At 37.8% G+C, this 22,632-nt stretch overlaps 4 protein-coding genes across 5 annotated transcripts; 2 read left to right on the top strand and 2 right to left on the bottom strand.

The window, feature by feature from the left end:
• Positions 1-4: 4 nt before the first annotated feature.
• Positions 5-2,785, bottom strand: LOC116022976 (uncharacterized protein C57A10.07). Of its 2 annotated transcripts, XM_031263897.1 has the most exons (4): positions 2,664-2,785; positions 1,593-2,536; positions 719-843; positions 5-506 (listed from the first exon to the last, which is right to left on the bottom strand). In XM_031263897.1, the coding sequence occupies exons 2-4, from the start codon at positions 2,185-2,187 to the stop codon at positions 186-188; spliced, it is 1,041 nt and encodes a 346-aa protein (XP_031119757.1). In that variant the 5' UTR covers positions 2,188-2,536; positions 2,664-2,785; the 3' UTR covers positions 5-185. The 2 variants fall into 2 exon arrangements, with proteins under 2 accessions (XP_031119757.1, XP_031119756.1); XM_031263896.1 differs by having other exon boundaries at positions 1,593-2,770.
• A 991-nt stretch (positions 2,786-3,776) lies between these two features.
• Positions 3,777-6,344, top strand: LOC116023337 (endoglucanase 10-like). Its single transcript, XM_031264332.1, has 6 exons — positions 3,777-4,166; positions 4,255-4,568; positions 4,658-5,119; positions 5,194-5,326; positions 5,416-5,588; positions 5,829-6,344. The coding sequence occupies exons 1-6, from the start codon at positions 3,785-3,787 to the stop codon at positions 6,216-6,218; spliced, it is 1,854 nt and encodes a 617-aa protein (XP_031120192.1). The 5' UTR covers positions 3,777-3,784; the 3' UTR covers positions 6,219-6,344.
• A 1,264-nt stretch (positions 6,345-7,608) lies between these two features.
• LOC116023741 (protein MKS1-like) lies at positions 7,609-8,252 on the top strand. Its single transcript, XM_031264751.1, has one exon. It carries the CDS (start codon positions 7,620-7,622, stop codon positions 8,250-8,252), a length of 633 nt encoding a protein of 210 aa, XP_031120611.1. The 5' UTR covers positions 7,609-7,619.
• Positions 8,253-15,276: 7,024 nt separating this feature from the next.
• LOC116022338 (PH, RCC1 and FYVE domains-containing protein 1-like) lies at positions 15,277-20,650 on the bottom strand. Its single transcript, XM_031263010.1, has 7 exons — positions 19,978-20,650; positions 19,623-19,709; positions 19,400-19,470; positions 17,088-19,273; positions 16,814-16,960; positions 16,031-16,563; positions 15,277-15,762 (listed from the first exon to the last, which is right to left on the bottom strand). Exons 4-7 carry the CDS (start codon positions 19,122-19,124, stop codon positions 15,606-15,608), a joined length of 2,874 nt encoding a protein of 957 aa, XP_031118870.1. The 5' UTR covers positions 19,125-19,273; positions 19,400-19,470; positions 19,623-19,709; positions 19,978-20,650; the 3' UTR covers positions 15,277-15,605.
• Positions 20,651-22,632: the final 1,982 nt, after the last annotated feature.

Here is a 22,632-nt window from a genome sequence, read left to right as displayed (position 1 = left end):
TCAATAAAGGCATAAATGCTGATTTTTTATTTTTTTTTTCCAATTTGCTCCATAAAATCATAAAAGGAAACTACAAAAAATACATTCTTTTAAAAAAAGGGTACTGTGAATAGCATTTGGAGTAATAAAATTTCTAAATTGTATTGATCTTTTGGTTCTTTTAGTCTTGTAAAGCTTGAAGATATCTACTGAGCCCAAGGCAAGGAGCCTGGATATGGAGCTGTTCCACAGTATCTGAACAAGCCTTCAATTTCAGGACACCCATTGGGGTAAGGAATTGTACGATGAAAGGGATCGCGCCCCAGCTTCTTGCGAGAGAGCGAGCCTTTGCATCCATAAGGATCATCCTCAAACTGCGTTCTCACAAAGGCCTCGCCTTTCAGAGCTGCTTCCCTTGAAGTTGGCGAGGATGGAGTCCCGGAGTAGAAGAATCTGGTTTCTGGAAATCTGATGGCCGAGCGGTGCAGATGCTCAAATCTCTCGTTCTTGAAATCATAGCCTACAACCTGCATTTTGATCAAAACACCAACTAGGAATCTCAGAATCTCAGAATGTGTTCTTGTTGGATTAAACAAGCAAGACTGTGAGAACTCGTGACATAAAAAAAAAGTTGAATGAAGTGTTCCATGGTATTTATAGGTCAATCCATAGTTAACGATTGAATGTACAAATTCAAATGCACAGAATTCTTAGAGAGGTAAATGAGAAATGGCCTTACTGTTATATTCTGCGGATAGGAACCAGTAAGTTCCCTGAACCGGCAAACACTAAAAAGAAGATTCTCAAAACTGTCTCTTGCATGTTCTTCAGTGAGTGCCCGCTCTCTCACACTTTCTTGGTTGCCTGCACAGAATTGTGTCATACGACTTCAATATCATCACATAATTGCAAGAGGCACTCGATGTTTCAAATTGAAATTTATGGATATAAGTATACATGAATCTAACAATTAGAAGGATATGGCATAGTCATGTTAACGAAGATAGAAGACATTAAATTACTGTAACAGAGAGAAAGCCCGGGCAAGAATGTTCTGGGAAATTTCAATGAGCACGAGTTTCCGAGCTAGTAAAATGGTAAAAGTGAGACAGTATGTCCTAAGTATGTCCTATCTAACTTCAACCGTAGTTCTCCTAATGGTTTACACACACCAGAACAAAAAACTGTTATGCCACTCCTCTCCCATGAAGTTAAAAGTATCTCACAAAACCTCTTAAATAAATCTCTCACCATCAAAATCCTTCCTAAGATATAAATAACATGGTCTTTTAACTCTTTGCTGCAAAGCTTTATGTTGATCAGTTTCTTCCCATAAGTTACAAAGTATAAACGTGGAAAAGAGGAAAGTTATCATCTTGGAGAAAAAAGCCCATAAATTCATTTAATCCATCAAAAAACTAATTCTAAATACCAAATGCATATTAGAAAAATTATATTTGACTCATAATCAAAGAGGTACATACATGAAAGACCACATGCATCCAAAAGCAACTCTCAAAATATCCGAATCGTCTCTCACAAACCAGAATTCAAAATCCAAAGATTTTAACTTTCCTAGAGCACAGAACATTAGAGAAATCAGAAGAACTCACCAAACCATCCTTTAGATTCGGCAACAATCCAATAGCTTTGTGCCTCGCTTCTAGGCCCAGCCTCTTTCCTCGTCTCACCACCGCTGAACAGGAGCAATGCTGCATCATCATTTGCTGTTATTTCAACGCCCTTCTGTATATGCGTGACAAAAGTTGCAGCTTGGCCGGGATGCTTCTGATACGACTCCAAAAACCAAGCATTTTCCTTGTCAACTCCCTCACATCTACTACTAGTATAAACAGAATGCCCAGCAACCATTACTAGATTCTTAAACTTGGCAAACGGATAGACTTCTATACCCTTGTTGAGTTTCTTATAGCTACCCATCAGTCGAAACTGGGATTCATAGGAAGACAACATAACGATAACTATAATTGCAATACAGAAGGAGATCACAAACAGCAAAAGCGGGCGAACCTTATAATAGTACTGTATCCTGTTACCTAAAGACTTGAGCATTTTGATTGGATGAAAAGGGGAACTTTTTAGCTTTCTGGTTCTTTTGAGAATTCCAGATTCAAGGTCAAAATCACCCCTGGGGTAGGCTTGGAAGGATTTGGGGCTACCAGACCCAAATGAATGGTTTGTCCTCATAGATTGAATCCAATTTATGAAACAGCAAATGATGCGGGCTCAGGCATTCCCAGAAAGAAATCAAACCCAATAAATCAATCGCAATGGCAGCATGAGATCACCATCAAAATGGGATTTTAGGATAAACGCACCAAAAACCAGAGATCGAAAATTAACACCAGCATGAAACTACAGCTAAAAATCAAATCTTTTACTAGACCCAGAGCAGAAATTCGAGAAATAACAATGGGAAAATGGAATCCCAAATTCCAATAGAACCTGGAAACGCGTGGAGAGGAAGAACACGATCAAGAAATACCCAGTTGGAGAGTGAGCCAGGTGAAAATTCAACTGTACCTGGGCGATTTTTCTTTGAACAGTTTGCGAATCAATTAGCATTTAGCAGAGAATCACAGCATAGATATTCTAATTGATCAATTACTCATCCTAAAACCCAAATCACGAAATGAGAGAGCCACTGGAGCTCAAGAACTCACCGGGGTAAGAGAATTGATAGTCTGATTTACAAAGTTATTGTGAAATCAGGTCAGAATTTGCTCCGGTTACCCGCGGAGACCTGTCAATGATCATGAACCGTAAAATGTTTAGTGTAAAAAACGCAAAGGTGATAGGTCTAATAAAATCCTTTTTCTTTTCTTCTATTTTTGGTTTTATTTTTCACATTTTCATTCTTCTTTTGTTTTTTTTTTTTTTTAATAAAGTCAAGTGTCCAACCAGATAGCCATGATAGGACATGACACATTGCAACCAAGTAAATATATAGTTTTTTTTTTTTAATTTACAAAAAAATTTGTAGGCGTCACACAAAAGTACCTTTATTCGTGATTCATGAAGTTCGTGATCCTAATTAACAAAGAACTATAATAAAGATAAATCAACATAGAGTAGTCATAGCTGACCAACTCAAACCAAGAAAATTAACAAACAGCCCACACTAAGAGTTGAATTTGAAACTTTGTCGTTATCAATCTAACTGTTTGATCAACTTTGGTTGAGATTACCACTAATATTTAATTATTCTGAAAGTAGAGTCAAGTGAGTAAAACATGATCCCATGTCTCGAGCTCACGAAAGTCGTGCTTGTAAAATTTGATTCTTGAAAAAGGTTTGGCCACAAATAATGCATCTCACATTGATTACTAATGTCTAGGTTATTATATAAAATTTAAGCCAAATTGGTTCATATTCGACAGATTGTTTTTGTGGATCTAAGTCCAAAATACACAATTTACATACTGAATGTTCACAATTTATATACTGAATGTTCATAAATCAAATTGTGAACATTTAGTATATAAATTGTGAATATTCAATAATAAATGAACACGAATTCACCTTGCAGGTCTATGATATAACTATTGGTTTATATCCGTTGGTATCAGAGGGGGTATAGTTGGTAGTTGAGACCAGACAAACCAACTCCTTCAACAAAAATGCCCCCAAGCAGAAAAAGAATAATTCTGTTGGCTTATGTATTGTCACTACATCATACATTGGAGATGTTCCTTTACAAGGCAAAACTCCTAAAATCCTCTTATGTACTTTCCCATGAATCACTTTCTCATACAAAACACATTCTCTGCATCATCTTTAGACCATGTCAAACTACTATGCAACACAACAAGATTTCCACCACACTCATGTCCACTATGCCCACACCATTTCCGAGGCTGGCCGCCTCCTCCCATCGGCCGGCAGGTGGACCGCCATCGACCTCGACTTCAACCTCCTCCCCCGATCCGCCCCGGGGTTCGATTCCCTCCCTTCGAGCTTCTCAAAGTCCATTGATTTCAACCTAAAAATCACTAACAAACAGCACTTCAAGAGGTTTCTTTACATAGCAGCCTTCTTGGTTCTCATCATCCCTGCATTAGTCCTTCTCCTTCATTTTTTCCCACACAAGAAACACCACAAAAACTCTCCCAAGAATCTCACACTGGCCCTCAACCAAGCCCTCCTCTTCTTTGATGCACAGAAATGTAATTAAAATCATATTTCTCAGACACCCTTTTCTCATCACAGCTGTTTTTGTCTGGTTTAATTGACTTTTTTTTTTTTTTTTTGCAGCGGGGCCTTATCGGACGAATGATCTGATCAAATTCCGCGGGGATTCGGGGATGAAAGACGGGAGTAGCAGTGATAAACATCCAGATCTTGTAGGAGGGTTTTATGATTCTGGCAAGAACATAAAGCTGAGCTCCACAACAGCTTATTCTGTGGCCTTATTGAGCTGGACAGTGATCGAATATCACCAGAAATATGCAGATTTAGGTGAGCTTGATCATGTGAAAGACATCATAAAATGGGGCAGTGATTATCTCCTCAAACTATATGTTCCTCCAAACATCACTTCTAGGAGTTCTGCAATTCTGTATTCTCAGGTCTGCACACTAAATTAACAATATCAGATTATCAGCCTATAACCACGATTTTTCGATAATCTTGAATTCATGAAACCTCTGATTTCCAGGTTGGTGGGAACAACACAAACTCAGAAAATGACATAACATGTTGGCAAAGGCCAGAAGATATGACTTACACAAGACAGGTCTCTGTCTGTGATCTTTCAGCCTCAGATTTAGCAGGAGAAATAGTTGCAGGAATGTCTGCTGCATCAATAGTCTTCAGAGAAGATAAAACTTATTCCCAGAAATTAGTCCAAGCTGCAGAGAGCTTATTCACTATGACAATTAGCACAGCCAAGAAATCTATGTACACGACTATAAACCGATGTGGAGGAAACGCGAGGCCTTTTTACAACTCAACAAGCTACAAAGATGAGTTGGTTTGGGGAGGAACTTGGCTGTTTTTCGCCACTGGGAACGAGACTTATCTCAAGTATGCAACCGAGAATCTTAATGCAGCTGAGGAGGAAGAAGTGGTGTCTGAGAAAGGGGTCTTTTATTGGAACAACAAACTCACTGCTAACATGGTATTTCATCTTCAAATTGAGATAATTCATGATGTTTTCAGCAAAGTACTAAACTTTTCGCCTGGTTTCTGTAGATTCTGCTAACAAGAATCAGATTTTTCAGAGATCTTGGCTACCCTTTTGAGAATGCTTTTGTATCATCAACTAACAGAACTGACCTGCTAATGTGTTCCTACACTTCTAATCAAAAGTTCAGTAAGACAGAAGGTATTTAATTTATTTTGCAGTTTCTGATAACCACTGCAAATACTGATTTCTGATTTTCCCTAATCTGAAACTATTTTTCACTTAATCAGGGGGATTGATCCTCTTAAATCCTGACAATGGTGCCCCCCTCCAATATGCTGTGACTGCATCTTTTCTCAGCAAACTATACAGTGACTATCTTGAGCTTCTGCATAGGTTCCATGGCAGCTGCAACAGTGCTGTGTTTTCTCTGCAAAACCTCAGAGATTTCTCCATATCACAGGTAAGACAGCAACCTAAGACCATACAACACTATTATATTACAAAGACAGACAAAACTATTGAACTATGCTATGAAGATTTAGGCCTGTTTGGTAAAATAGTTAGCTTATCAACTAACAGCTAATTTACCAAACACTTTTTTCTACAATCAGCTAATGTTAGTAACTATTTATACCCTCTAACCCAATCAGCTAACAGCCATTTACCAAACAGGGTCTTAATTTTCTTGAAATGTTTGCAGGTGAACTACATTCTAGGAGATAATCCTGGGAAGATGAGCTATGTGGTTGGATATGGAGAAAGGTATCCACTTCAGGTTCATCATAGAGCTGCATCGATCCGTTGGGATAATCGACGATACATTTGTTCAGAAGGAGAGCAATGGCTGGAGTCTAAAGAGGCAAATCCAAACACCCTTGTTGGAGCAATGGTTGCAGGACCTGATAAAAGTGAGAGATTCTGGGATGAGAGGAAGCAGCCATGGTTCACAGAGCCAAGCATTTCCAGCAATGCTGGTTTGGTGGCTGCCCTTATTGCACTCCATGATCCTCCTTCCAATTCCCATTCTTCTGGCTCAAATGGAGTGAATCTAGGCCTAGACAAGTTGGGTTTATTTGACAAAGTTCATTAGGTTATTGAGATTTTCTTTAAATTTTTAGTACACGCGCCCGTTGGGCGCACTTCTGGCACTATACGCGGGCGTGGCACGATTGAGCATTGGAATTCGTAGGTCCCGTTTACTGTTTCAAAAACCTTACTTTGCAGACCAACAAATTCTTCTTCTTCTCTCTTCATTTCTCTTTCATCCATATGTGCATTTACTGTTCCAAAAACCTTGAAAAACCCACCACTAAGGATGCTCTAATATCAAATTGAAGGATGTATTTCGTCTTAAATACATACAAGTTATTAGTTGAATTACACATTTATATTTATATATTATATAAGAAAATAATACTCACTTTCAAGTTTACTCCATCACACAAAAGTTTGATGTTGACACTTTCCTTGGGACTCACAGGATGAAAATAGTCTATCGCGTCAATGAGTAAAAGTGAAAGAGTAGAAAATAGGAGTCTATGTAGTAGAAGTCACACTTCAATTCATTCTATATTTCTAATCTTAGAATCTATGATCCATTCAATCACAAAGTGAAAGACCTGGCTTGGGAGTAGTCTTGGTTGGGTCAAGTCATGCTTTTAATTTGTGGACTACTTCCCCAACTCATTAAATGTTGTTTGTTTAGGGTTTCTTCCATCTCAATCAATCATATTATTATTATTATGACACAACAAAAGTTATGATTCAGTGTTGTAAGATCCACACCCGCCTATACAAAATAAAATACTGAGTATACATTGGTGCAGCGAACATGCAACAAACAAAGAATTTATTTTAATTCGACTTTGATAGAGTCCAAACTGCTGAAATCTTTCTTTAGTTCTCTCACCAACCTAACAAAACATTAGTAAAGGGGTTGCTCTTTATTTCTAGACTAATATGTCAAGGACTTTATGGTCTAGTAGCACTAAGTTACTCTTTACGTGGCAGGTTGTGGATTCCCAGATATTGCATCGTAATAGAGTCAGTAGTATTTAAAAAAAAAGTAGTTATGAACAGATAGTGTATTGTAATAGAGTTAGAGATACTTTTCATATATATAGTTGCGCTCCTGTAAAATATTGCTCATGCCACTCACTTGACCGCCCTTTTCGAAAATTTTATTTATTTAATTTTAATGCATAGGTAGGCATACATATCATATAAATTTGGACAAGTTCAAACGCCCGTCAAACAACGAAATTAAACCACCTCAAACCTATACGTACAAAATATCATATAAATTTTATCCATTCAGCCAATAATAAGACATAGCTTTTTTCATTCTATTATTATATACCTTAGTTAAGAATTCATTGACTTGGTGCGTTTAAGAATTCTTTCATGTCACCCTATATATACACACTTCCTTGGATTTGCCTTTAACTCAACAGCGCAGCCACTCATTTGTAAGTTTTAACTTGTCTCTCCGATGGATTATTCGCCGCCGGAAAACTGCGCCGCCGGGAGGTCGCCGAGGCGGGAGCTGCAAGGGCCGCGGCCGACGCCGCTCAAAGTACGTAAAGATTCGCACAAGATAAGAAAGCCTCCGGCGGCGCCGGCGACGCAGCACCCGAAACCTCCGCCACCGCCGCCGGTGATCATCTACACCGTGTCCCCCAAGATCATCCATGCAAACCCTAGCGAGTTCATGGCGTTAGTGCAACGCCTCACCGGCCCGGAGTCCTCCGCGTCCACTTCGTCATCGTCAGTAGCCGCCGCGCCGCCGCAATCCGCCGCATTTCACCAGAACTTTAACAGCTCCGACGTAGGAGGAGTGGTTGACGGCGGATTTTCCGACCGACCCGGGGTTTTTCCGGCGGGTTTAACGGCGAATCCGGCTTCTCTCCAGCCAACTCCAATACCATCATCCAACTTTTTCTCTCCGCCGTCAGACCAAAACCTTTTAGGGTTTTTCCCAGATTTGAGCAACAAGAATAACTTAGAAACAAGTTTGATGATGGCTAATCCTTCACCTTTCTTCATCTCACCAAGGATCATTTCTCCAGGGACTTCATCTTTGGATCTTTTAAGCAATCTGTTTGACCTTCAACACTACAGCTAGCTAGCTAGATCCAAAGAGTTTCTGTAACCCTACTTGTTATTAGAAGTTTTTCTTTTTCTTCTTATTTTGAATGTACTAATAGTATCATGGCACGGATTACTAATTGATAGGAGTGATGGGCTGGTTAAGAGTTTGGTGAGCAATTGAACTTGGGATAAAGGATTGATATTGAATTGTTGAGTGAGCTTAGTGAGAAGGAATTTCTTGAAGTTGATAGATCGTTCATGCATGCTTCTTCATGTTTAACTTCATATATTGGGGCTTCTTTTTGTTACCATGCTCTATATATGCCTATAAAGTATAAAATGATAGTATTATATTGTCCATGATGGGGGCCAAGCCAAGAAATGTGGTTCTTAATTAACTATATGAATAGTGTAAATGTAAATATATGTTTGGTTTATGTAATATCATTTCTGGGAATAGATGTATTCCATTATTTGTCCTGACCTTTTAGAATTTTATTCTTGAGAATGGACTATTCCTTTTGTAGAGGAATAACCATTCTTATGAAACCCCTAGTATTAGTTATTCTCAAGCACTTGGGATATGGGAATAGCTTTTGTATTATATACTAAAGATACTTTTTACTACGCATGCTTATACATTGGATGCTATATATATATATTGTGTTTGTGTATAAATATGTATTGGATATGGGCCCAAGATGAGTGGGCCTGGACTTTACGATTAAAAAATGTGTGCATTTTGTAATATATTTACCAAGAAAAAGCCCATATAATAATGTGGACTCTGAGGCTTCGTACTAACAAATAATGGACCAAGCCCAGATAGCTAGATGTCATAAGCCCAAATCAATGGTCCGATATGGAAGCAAATTAAAGGTGTTTCTTGGTCTCTCTTTTAATAAATAAATTTATAACGCCAAATTTGATGGACTGCTTCAAATTTTACATCCAACCTAGCACCAAATAGGAAAGAAATCCATTATCCATGAAAATAAATTAATCTAACAGTTTGACACGATTAATAATCTTAATGTAACACTAATAATGTCAATTGCATTATATGTCTCAGTTGACTTACATACCTAAATATCAGCAAAACTAAATCTGTACTACCTTTGTCTTTGATAGGATTCGAACCTTACTGTTAGTAACAAAATAAAACTTATAAGTTATAATTTTATTTTGAGTTAATTGACCAATTGAGCTACGTGAATGAACTTTCTCATATTTCATGCAACATAGAAACTAATAAATAGTGTATAAAATAGTTTATAGTGAATTAGTGAGGCATGCCAGTGTATAGTAAATAAGGTAGTTAACCATTAATTAATATTGGGTCCACATGCCCACCTAACCCCACAAGTCCTGTTTTTCCCCACAGTATCAAATCACTTCCCAACATTTGGACACTCCATATGTAACATCAATTCCGTGCATAATTCTATTAAGATGAGCAAGACAATGGAGACACAAAAATGAAATTATTGTCGGGAAGTACAGTTTCATTGGTCAATCAATTCAAAATAAATTTATAAGTTGAATATATTTCGTGATTTATCTCATCCATCCATTTTCGGAGCTTATAAGTTTCAAACTTATAGAAGTGGAATTGCAGACAAAATGGCATGGCGGGGCTATCACAACAGACAACCTGCATTAATGTCACGTTTCCACCGCCCTATATCTATGTATGTATGTATCTCCATACCCTTTGCTTCTTCATATACCTTTGGCATGTAAGTCATTCATTTTATATCACTTTTGTGTCAATGTCAATCCCCTTTGGGCAACATTTATGCATGCATGTGTGTATGTAAGTACACATGTATATTGTCCGCATGAGCAGCTCAGTTGATCACATGAATGAAATTTAAAAAGAAATACTAGTGATCGAGTCTCATCAGGAGACTCTTTGTGCGCAATAAACAAATGTCAGGTCTAGCCTCTGTGTTCAGCCCTTGGGTTGGAGATCAAATTCAATCTTTTGCTCAAAAAATATACATGTATATTTGCTTACGGTGATCGATTCCGCCTTTTGTCACAAGTATATGGGACCATATACATAAATTTGTAAGCAAGTTACACAATCATAATACATGTAATATGTGTGTGTGTTGGGGGGAGGGTGGGGGGATATTACAAAATAAGTCTGAATAATTAAATTTATCATCACTTTCATTGTATGTAGGTTTGGGTTACATCAACTTCACCAAAAACAATTAACAAGCACAAGTCATCCACAATGGCATGCGCCCAATACGGGGAATCACATATACTTTATCTTATTTTATATACATCCATTTAAATTATTTAGATTTTACTTATAGATCTTTATAATTTAGATCTTTGTTATACTTGGTAATATTTTGATCACTATTTGGCCAATCATTATTCTATGGATCATGGTCCACACAACTGTGTAAATCATAAATAAAAATGACATTTTTAATATACTAATGTATATTAGTTGTGTACTAAAAGTACATAATTTCAATATTGAATGTACATTATATTTCTTTTATATATTATGGAGTAACAAATAATGCATATCTAATAATAATGAACTTTAATTAGTAAATTAAAAATGTACTTTTATTAATGGTCTACAGAAAAATTTGCCCTATTTAGCAAGGTGTGCCTCAAAAATTAAAGTCCGCCTTACCTTTATTACGAGACAAGATGGACGTAGCCTATGTTGACTGCTCTAATTGTAAGGCTGGCATCCCTTATGTTCACAAAAGTAAGAGATAATTCGAAATGTAAAAAATATGGAGGCTTATTTGACTATGATTGTAAAAATTTGTCAACCAAATCAATGTAAATATTGATTTAGGGTTGAGAATAGATATATGTTTTAATTTAAAAGTCAATCTTTACTTACCAACACTTTTTATTTTCACTTTTTTTAATACTTAGGTGATCTCACCCAGACTAATCCTTATACACCGATAAAATCTCGCCCCTAAAATCATTATAAAGGTAAACCGCGAGTCATATAATCAGCCCACCAGTCAAACCGTAGTCTTCATCGCCCTCAACATTTTTTCCATTTATAATTTCACTTTTGTTGTATAGAAAAATTTATGATAGCATATTAATATTCGATGTGACATTGCTACTCCTTTTTAATTTCTTTTTTGGGTTTCTTGCAAACTCTACCAAACCTTTTCGATCTTTTTATTTTCATTTAGAGTATATCATCCTTTCATGCTGCACATCGTCTTTACAAGTGAACTATATATACAATAATATCTCCATAGCTTCTCTCTCTCTCTCTCTCTCTCTCTCTCTCTCTCTCTCTCTCTCTCTCCATTAATTTGGATATACAACCTAACACTTCTGCACACCGCCCGGCAACAGATTTCCGGGCACAACAACATAGACATGATCGAGATGAGTAAAAAACGTTGTCAGTTAATCATACTAATGTTAGGGTTTCTGTTCCTGTTCATGGCGGACGATCATCGCCGTCACGTCGCTTACGCTTCCCGGCACACACAGTTCGTTAAGGTCCGGCCTTCCTTCGCCGCCGCCGGAAACCGCCCTTCCGATAATTCTCCCTACAACTTCTCCGAGTCTCTGCCCAAGGGAACCCCCGTGCCGCCGTCCGCCCCGTCTATGCGGCACAACGGCATCAACGCCTGACAGCGCCGCCGTGCCCACCTCCCTGCCTCCCCTTGCCGGCCGCGAGGGCCTTTTAGGTATTGCTTGCTAGCTAGCATATATGATTATCCAGTGATTATGATCAACTAATCAAGTCATAATCAACTGTTATAAGTATTATTCTTTAGTCTAATTACTTACTACTCCAATGTCATATATATATATATATGAGTACTATATCATTGTTACAATAATAAGTATATATATAGAGAGAGAGAGATATCTCACTAATGGTCTAAAAATTTTGGACCAGGTTGAGTTGAGATTGTAGTATGTTATTGGGTTTTTCTTGGGAGAAAAATCAAACTAGGTTGCTCCTAGCTGATCGGCTCTATTGGGAGCTGAACTTGTAATATTGTGGTTACTAAATTAACAGTCTGACTAACTTTGCGGAATTGGCTCAAGTGTTTCTTTCTTTGAATAATATATTTATCATTCTCGACAAATTATACCATGGACCAGGGTCTGCATTGTAGACCTTGGTCCAAAAATAACTTTTAGATTTTGTATTTGACACATTATGTATATGCAATTGACAGTTTTTGTACTTGTTGTTATCAAGTTATTTGTTTACATGTATAGAAACGATTAACTGTAGATATAGAATGTGTTAACTGAACGTACAAAATTTTTATATCAAGGTTAACAATGTAATATGAACCCTGGTCCATGGTATAACGATTGAGACAACCCTGGCGTTTGATGATGATGAATGAGGAGGAGTTGCAGGGTCCAAATTAGAGAAAAATACAAAAGAGCAATGAGTGCATTATGGGATCGGACATTAATGAATACAATGCTGCAGATATATGATATGATATTTCTCTTGATCTATCAAACTTTGTTGTCGATCGTACAATGTTTCAAAATCATTATTATTGCATATATGCTGTCACAGCCTTTCATGCTTTGATTCGTTCTTCGTACCTAGTAAATGGAAAAGTATAATTGAGACAATTCGTGTATAGTATTCCGATAAAAGTCATATTTCTTGAGTTCATTGATAAAATATATTAGTGTTTTCAAACAAATATAATATAATGTTTTTTTTCAAACAAATTAGTTCATACTTGAGTATGTCATAAATTACTGGACCACCTCTAGTATTGTAATATGTATGGCAAACATTTGAAACTGTCAAAAGACTGCATGTGCTCACCATGCAATAATTAAATAATGTCTTAACAAAGAAAATGGAAAAGAAGTAGCATTGCATATTATCTTGAATTATATTGGTAATTAAGTAATGTTGAATGTATCAAAAGATAATAATGAATAAAATGGACTACTATATACTAAAGAAAATGGTTTTAAAATAAATAATATAATAAAGAAAATTTGCACACACACCCAATTGCATAAAGGGAGATTCCTTCAAATTGTTATCTATAATAATAAAAGTACATAATATATATACTTAAGTAAGATTGAAAATTTTGCCTCCAGGAGTGAGACAATTAAGAATACAGTTCAAATGGACAAGGATACTACACCTGATGACAAATTCTTGTTGACTATGCATGTGTTATTATTGTTGTGATTTATGAGAAATTAAAGTTGGCATTGATGTTTAAAAGTTCGTTCCGGTCAAATCTATCTTCTAATCCTAGGCGGTAAATGAATACAATAAAATAAATCAGTTTAAATTGTTCATAATTAATCAACTGAGAATGTCCAACAAATGACAAATTAAACCAGTGCATTTATGATTAGATATTCATGTGTCATTTATAACTTTATATTTTATAACTCATCGAATGACATAAAATCTTTGTTCATTTTCAATTTTTATTGTTCCGATATGGCCTAAATATATATAATTTTTGTTTGTTTTCCTTCCCAAAAAATGAGAATAATAAGGTAGCATGAAGAAGATATGATGTTGAAAAGTTGGTTAAGTATTAGGTTAGACAAAGTCTTGAAGTATAATTTCTAGGCCGGCCGGCTATGCCCCTCTGCGTCGGTTCAAATCAAATCACCCAACCAACTGCTTAATTGACAACGTCGTAGCACTGTTTTTTCTCTGTACCTGACGACTCACTAAGCATTGTCAAATGTCGTTCAAAAATTATTTGAATTTGGTTTGCAGAAGAATGAAACTTCAATATGGTTTGGTGGAACAAACATTTTGCATGTCTCCTCCCCATTAGTTTAGTAATAAATTGGGCAACCCCGCCGAGTCGATCGTGCAATAATTCATTCAGTAATCATAAAGTTTCAAACTTGACTCTTTCTTAGAGTTGCATATTAACGTTCTCGATTATTATAGATAGCCTAATATGTTTTACCACTTCTTTGCGGCCTTTGCATAAAATGTATGCAAAATTATACCAGGTAGTATGAACAGACTAACTATCTGACCCACTCAACTGGAATTGCCCCATATAATTTTGTGGGCCCATGCCCCAGCCAAACAGAACACCCACTCGACTGGAACTGCCCCATATAATTGTGTGGGCCCACGCCCCAGCCCAACCGAACATTTGGAATGATGTAATCATGGTCCTTTGCTTATTAAGCACAAAAAGCTCAACGGTAAGACTTAATCTCTGGTCTTTCTTTCTAAACTCCACCCTATGACCAGCTGAGCTGCCCATGTGGGCATATAATTTTGTCCTGTTGTTATTAGGATATGCTCAAAAAAACCGATTTCCATATTATTTCCTCATTTTTATTGTATTTTCTTCAATTTCATGATTTAAAAAATAGAGGAAATAAAATGAAAAAAAAATCAATTATATTAGCGAATCTCGTGCAAAGTCATGTATGCGCATGCCAAGTGTTGTTCACAATGGAATAATGTATATAGATTTTTCTATATAAAAGGCACCAAACACTTATAACATACATAAATAGATGGTACTATGTTGTTGTTGCTATGTTACTGTAGTTTTGAAATATATGTTGAAAATAACATTTTATTTAACTCCTGTCTAATATAATATTGAAGTTGTGCACATCAGAGCTGACTTTTAAATAGTTTGATAGCTCAAGTCAAACCAACATAATAATGGCTCTTCCTACTCTTTTTTCATTGGAAAATGGCAATTCCTGTCATAAATTATGGCATGATTCAAAAAATTTCATCTTTTTTTTTTTAAATACTTAAGAGTGATTTTACTTTTGTTTTTGTCAAACTAATTCAAAGTTTATAGCATGGATTTTGTGTGTATGTGCGTGTATATATAAACTCCCGCACTTGAGCGGCAATTTATATTATGGACCAGGGTCCACATAGTATTATGGACCCTGAATCGAAACAAGGTACATAACTTATATTCGTAAAGTACAGAATTTCATAATACAGAACACAAAAAATTACAACACAACAATTGCAGGATGAAAAATAGTGGCAATATAACCGAGGGACAAAAAGCCGGTAACAGTATGACTACTGAAGAACGAAAAGTGATGACAGTATAACTGAGAAACGAAAAGTGTGATTTGTCAGTTTCTTTTTAAGTCTAAACAGCTAGGGACTAGGGAGGGTACAAGAACTTTTGCCTTTTTTTCACAATGAATACAACAATTGATGATATTATATACAGTAGAATACAATGGCCAAGAAAATGGCTATAAGCTCTCAAAAATACAAATCAAAACAAGAAAAAGAAACTTATAAAATTGGGAAAGGAAAAAAGAGGCTGCATGAGAAAAGGGATTTTGGCTATTTCATAAGAGCATACCTGTTTAGAAGTCACAGATCTCTGCTAACTTTTTCTTAGCTTTGGGACGGCGGAGAGAGCGGTCCCGACCTGCGAGAAGCGTGGCTGGAAGCCGAAGACATGTCCGATCCTCTAACGTTGTATCTCTTGTAAACATTTTCGCGGTTTTCTGACCACCAACTCTCGGCTTGGTGCTCCCCGAATCTTCTACGACTGCAATGCAGTTAGGTGAATCACATCATGAGCACATAATCAATCTCTTACATGCTTCGTGTTAAATCAGAACGTAAGTTTCATGACCAGATAGTGTTTTTTTAGTACTACTGACTATGTTACAATGTAATATCTGTTCATAACTACTTTCTCAACCTACTGAAGCACAAAGAGTCAGCATCGCCAACTAGATAGTGTTTTAAGTGAGGTAAAATGAGTATAATAGTGGTAATGCTATCGAGTAATGGATCGAGGTAAGTAGGCATACCTAAAGCGCACTCGTTTCAGGTCTCTAGTACCGTCTTTGAGGGCTACTAGCGTTATATAAACACCAGGCTCGTATTGCTCAATCCACTCGGCCTCGATTTGGCTATCATTGCCAAGAGCAGCAGAGTTTCTAGATCTCAAGCCATTTCCCGTGTCCTGAAAAGGGCCAGGGTCTCGGTCCTCAGCTCGTTCAGAGACGCAGTTGTTGAAAGCGGGAAGATTGCTTCCTTTAGGAAATCTAACACTCGATTGATCGTCCCCGCCATTGGAGGTCAGAACGTCCTGAACTTGGTTGAATTGATTAGTCTCGTAAGTTCCAAAATCCCCGTGACTCCCGAGCCCATTGACATCGGTGTCTATGCCTGTTTGGGAGGCCGGGCAAGAGCTGGCGACCGAGTCAGATCTCGAATGACGCTCCCCATTTGAATCACCACAGTGAACACTGCTCGGCTCTAATCCATTAACTAGGTAAGGTAGCTTCAAACTTTCGGTATCATAAGTCCCGGGAGGCAATCTCTCAGCCATGTCTTTGAGCTGGCACACATCAGTGAATGAAAATTTAAAACAGAACCCTAAACCCTTCACCGCAGAACGAAAAAGGAAATCGCAAAGTGATACCAAAAGATTTTCGGAAATTTCAGAAACAGATATATAGATGGAAGCGGGATTAACTGGTTAAGAACCAATTGTCTGACAGTTTTAGTAAGTAAAGCTGAGATAATGAAGGAGCATAAGAAACCCCGAAAATTTAACAATTATCAATATAGTTGGGGCAAGCGCTAACCTGGGAAGTAAGCGACTTTATCACTTCTTTTGCAACTTTACATTTAGCAGATTCCTCTGCAGCCAAAAACATTGCTTCCTGAGCGTTTTTCGTTGATTTTTGAAGATCCAATTCTTGGAGTTCACATCGATGTCTGAGGTTCTCGACCTGAAAATTACCACAAAATGGGAAATTGTGGCTAATGCAAAATACAGATGCAGGAATTGGAACTGAAGCTGAAAATTAGTGCAAAAGAGAAGAAAAAAACTAATCTTGAGAGCTCGTATATCACTACCTGTGCTCGCAGCTTATGAATTTCTTGATTTAGTAACTCGTTATTCTTCTTCAGGCTGTCTGCAATGCTTTTCGAGAATGAAAGCCCTGACGTTGTAGGTATTGGTGTTGCTGAACGAGGGGGACTGGATTTCCGGGAGAAAGGCGACACGGATCTGGAACTAACGGTGAATGGGGTTAAAGCTGGTTTCGAGACTGTGGTGGATAAGACATCTTTCAGCTGCAACAAAGAGAGCGCTTGAGAGGAGCGGCCCAATGAGAATGTATCGGTTTTCTTTCCTTGTTTGGCTGCTTTGTAGTCTAATTGCTTAATCAGATCGAGGTTTGAAGGCACTCCCGATTTGGCTAACTGTAACTCGGCCTTATCCAGCCTGTCCTTGTTCTCGCCCGAGAGGCGTGGCCCGGAATTTCTCCTGCTACTAACTCCCGCCTCGGCCACCTTACTCAGTTTCGTGAAACAGGAATCACATACACGATATGGTTTTCTTGGATTCGGGGCCAAAGTAGCCCTCACTGCTTTTCTTGAACTACATGAATGGCAATGCACGAGCCCGCAATTGTAGCAATTGTGTCTCTTCCTTGTGAACCCAAACGCCTGCCTACACGCGGAGCATTGAGATTGCTCCGTGACAGAGACGCACTTGTGAAGACATATGGCTGCAGTGTAGTTTGAACCGCACGCAATATACTTCACGAGCCTATCCTTAAAAGTTTCGACCAAAGTTGGGGTTTTTCGGTCTTCTATATCTCCGTGGCCTAACCTTCCATTGGCTCCTTTACCCCACGTGTAAACCTCATTTCGGGACGTTAAGACAGCCACGTGATATGAACCACACGCAATCTCTTCGACACATTCCTCGGTAAGTTTATCCTCGACTAAGCAGGGTAACTTCCCATCCGAATGTGGATTCCCAAGTTGACCGTATACAGTACTTCCCATTGTGAAAACATGTCCCGAAGTGGTTAAACCGACGGTTAAACAATGCCCGCAAGCAATTTTGTGAAAGGTGTAATCGATAAGTGCTGGCACACATGTAGGTTGCAAGCGGGGCTCTTTGTCACCGTGTCCAAGGCGATTTTTATCCCCATCTCCCCAAGTAAACAATTTTCCCGACGAAACACTAGCGCTAGATTGAGTAACGATGACCTCCACAACAGCAGCAGTGTGCCACACACCACACGCAACAGAAATTGTTCTTAATCCCGACAGAGAGGCAACCTCTCTTGGAAACAAAACGGTTTCTCTATCCCCGTGCCCTAACACGCCAAATGTTCCATCACCATATGTAAACAGCTGCCCGGTTGACGTGATTAAGGCGGAATGCCACGGCCCACAAGATATCATCGAGACCTGAAGCCCCTCGAGAGGACCCGAAACCCTCTTAGGTATCCAGTGACTGACATCAGAACCGTGACCTAGAAGCCCAGCATTGTGCGTGCCATCTCCCCACGTATAGAGCTCGCCATCCATGGTAACAGCGCAAGTATGAAATTCACCGCACGCAACAAAATCAACACTTCGAAAAGATAAAGATTCAACAAGGCGGGGCTGAGTAACATCCTTCCCAACACCATGGCCAAGCCGCCCACCGGACTCTTCACCCCACGTAAAAACTTCGCCTTGCCTAGTGACAAGGGCAGCGTGCCTAACACCACAAGCTATATGATTTACATCCAGCACAACCTGCGATTCTAAAGGCCTTGGAAGAAGAATGTCGTTTCGGGTGTTTAAAGCACTAGCATTCTTTTCGGGACCAACCCTGACAACGTTATCACATATTACCTCACCCCATATATACACATCTCCTAAAGCATCATAATCATCCGGAGCAGAACCATGGCTAGAAGTGCTGGGGGCACTAGAAACACTAACCCTAAACATATTTTGTGCACTCATTTGATCCAAAGACACGTGTGAACTCCTGGAATCAGCTCGAGAGCGCTTGGGAGAAACGTTTGGGTTAGAACCAATCGAAGCCCCAGAAGAGCTACTTTCCCTTTTAGCGCTAACAGAATTTGAGCTTGGACTGTTTGACATTCTCACACTTACAAGTAAGAAACAAGGCAGATATCCTTTGATTCCCCAATGACAGAAGTTGCTAGGTAACAAAGGTTAGAGGCACCCATCACTCTATGCATCAATCTTTCAATCTCTGAGACCATTTATCCAAACCTCCTTCCAAGGTTCTTTACCATACCAAAAAGAGTTCGAAAACCGTGGAGAATGGACACAAAGATAAAATATCAATGTATCACTAGAACAACGTAACAAAAGTCAGAACAATAGCATGAAAGGCAATTCGAAAACCTCACAGTTCTTTTTCCAGCACGTGAAGAAATCCAAAGTTACGAAGACAATCAGAGAAATCCACAAGGCCAATAATCTGGACATAACACATATAGAACCATAACCATACAGCAAATTACACACAACATGCTGAAAACCTCACAAATTCATAACTATGTAAACGAAAAATACCATAGCCAATACAGCAAAACTACCATTAGAGAACATTAGAAAACCCATTCAACTTACATTAGAAAGTCAAAATGCACAAAACTTAGGCCTTCCCTTGAGCCCATATCTCGGAAGCTGACAGCCTTTCCTTAAAGCAGCCAATGCCTGCAGAAGATGTAAAGGAATGAATTGTAATTGTTATGTTGCCAGAACAGAAATACTTCATACACAGAATTTGTGGCAAACAACATATGACTTTATAGAGTGGCTAAAAGTAAGAGCACTAAACTACTAACATCAATGGCTCTGGTAAGACTTAAGAGTATCCAAAGTGCTAAATCACTATCACAATCCAAAGCTAAAAAAAAACCCAAAATTGAGCATAAAGATTCAATCTTTACTCAAAAAATAGACTTGTAATGATTAAGGGCACCTGCAAAATGTCACCATGAAGAAACCCAGAACCACCTTCCGCCGTCAAAATCTCCGGCCACCATCAGCCACGGCGGCGACGCCGGGGCACGCTTCCTCCGACCACCACCCAATTGACAAAAAACATAAATCGGAACCCTAGCTTAAAAAGCCTCCACCTTTCAACTCTTCTGCGAATACCCACAGGCCACAGATCTGGAGAGCCCCACCGGAAACCGCCGTTAACTTTTCCCTACCGGCAAAGCGCAGCCCACATTGTTAGTACTCTCCGGCCGACCAACTTAGACCCAAAAAGAGAGTCTTTATCGGTGTTCCCGCTGACCCACCAGCGAAATTCGAAAATTCCGGCGCCGGCGGAGAAGAGAGAGAGAAAGAGATTAACTCCGGCGGAGAAGCGTTGTTTAGATTTTGAGTCTAAGAAGAGCGAAGAAAAGGGAGTCCAAATTCTTCTTCTAAGAAGAAGAAGAAAAGAAAGAAAACACCATTACTGTGTACGACTGTGAGAAGACATTTTCCCAATGCTTTCTTTTACCACTTTTTTTCCCTCCCCTCCCCCATTCCATTGCATTGCAGTTGTCTTCCCCAAAAAAATATGACGACACTTTTGTTTTTTTCCAAATTAATTCCCATTTTCACTGTTCACCAAAGCTTCATTTTTTTCTTCATAAATGCACCCAGTGAGCATTTCATAAGCACAAATTGCAAGTAGCAAGATCATTAAAGTCAGAATCGTGGTTGCAAAATTCAAACTTCTTGAGATCATTACAGTCAAAATCATGATTATATTATGCATTCAAACCTCGTTTATTTAATGATTAATATTGTATAGTTATAGTTTCCAAATAAAAGAAGTATAGTATTATACTGTGTATAGCATTTCATGTTATATCGCTAATCAAATTTACAAGATCTAATTTTGTGTGGATAACAATGAGATATAACCTAGGTTGTTAAAGCTAGCGTGGATTTTGTTGCATTTATTATAAAGGGAGCAATGATAAGGTTACCTAATCATCGATAATGTCTATGAGAATTAGTTCCATCATTATATATATATATATATATATATATATATATATATATATATATATATATATATATACTTAGGTGATCTTAATTTTATCAAACTAATCTTAAATTTATAAGACAGTACCCCTAGAGTTATTAAAGAGGTAAATTGTGAATCACACAATCAGCTCACTAGTCAGACCCTAGTGAAGATGCACACATAATAGATCCAGCCCACTCGTATACACTAGTCTTTATGCGCGACAAAGTACACAACCACACCTTCCATAATTCTGTGTCTTTTTCTCATTCATGTTTTTGGTGGAATTCGAACTCACACACTAATACCTTCAATCGTAACATCAAGTCAAGTAACAAATCACTATATTCAGCTCCTTTGGATTAATTAGTTTCATATTACACTAATGGGTGAAGACTTTTTTTTTTTTTAAAACACAAGTTATTTAAAGTTTTAATTGGTACGGACATATTTATCTCAATGTAATTCTAATTTACGAGTAGAGAAAACTTATAGTTAATTAAAAAATAATCATATTCTCATTGAATTTAAAAAAAAAAATCTTTTCACGCCTCAATTATACTCTTTATGACTTTTTAACATTTAATTGTATGCAATGTAATATCTTTCTTTAATTTTATTATGATTAGATTAAAAAAAATTAATTTTCAATAAAATTGAGGGACTAAAAAAGTTACTACATAGACAGTTTAGGTATATATAAATATAATGGTAGTGTAATTGGGGGTGAAATTTTTAAATTTTAAAATGGTATATCTATTTAGTTAAAATATATTTAGTGATGAGTTTTGAATTATATATAATGATGTTATAATTAGGTATAATATTGTATATAAAATAAAAAGAAATATAAGATGAGAGTTGAGAGATAAGAGTAAAAGCATTTGGATTCCAAGAAGAAAAGATAGAGATGTAGCAAAAGGGGAAAACAAGTAGGGACGAAAAGGCAAATTGGAGTAAAGAAAAGGGGTAAAACTACAAAATGTTGATTAGCACGGACAATCTACGTGCTCACACTGGTCGGGGAACTCAATTTTGACCCAAATGTCAGAAATGTCCCTTGCTTTGTACTTCACACTTGTCTTCTTTCTTAGCTTAGCTTGGCTCTCATCTCCTACTTTTCGGGTGCTCGTGGACCTCCTCTCATCCCTGCTGCCACGTCGATATGATAGATCATCACCATTTACTATCTTTTCAAAAGATTGAATCTACAGTCGTAAGGCCCTCGCGTCCCGCCGTGATAAAGCATATGGGAGATGACGTTACGTCGAGCCCCTCACTTCTGCTTACTGTGCACAAGGAGTCTCTCACGTTGAGAGGTTTCTCCGACACTACTGTTGGTGAGACTCGATCCATGGAATTTCTTTATAAACTTCATCCATATGATTAACTGAACTACCCACTGCATGGTGTGAAAACTTAAGATTTTTAGTCAGTTTCTTAGTGACAATCAAGATTCTTGGTTATGTGGATGGTTTTATTCATTCCATGTTTATTTTAATTTTTCATTGTTTCTTAAAATAATAACAAATTGATATGAGTGAATAGTAAAATGAACCAAAATGGGAGTAAATTAAAAGGAATGAATGATAGTGGAGAAGTAGATAA

Source organism: Ipomoea triloba, chromosome 6, assembly GCF_003576645.1.
Source record: "Ipomoea triloba cultivar NCNSP0323 chromosome 6, ASM357664v1".
Lineage (NCBI taxonomy): Eukaryota > Viridiplantae > Streptophyta > Magnoliopsida > Solanales > Convolvulaceae > Ipomoea > Ipomoea triloba.
This window is presented reverse-complemented; position numbering and strand designations above follow the sequence as displayed.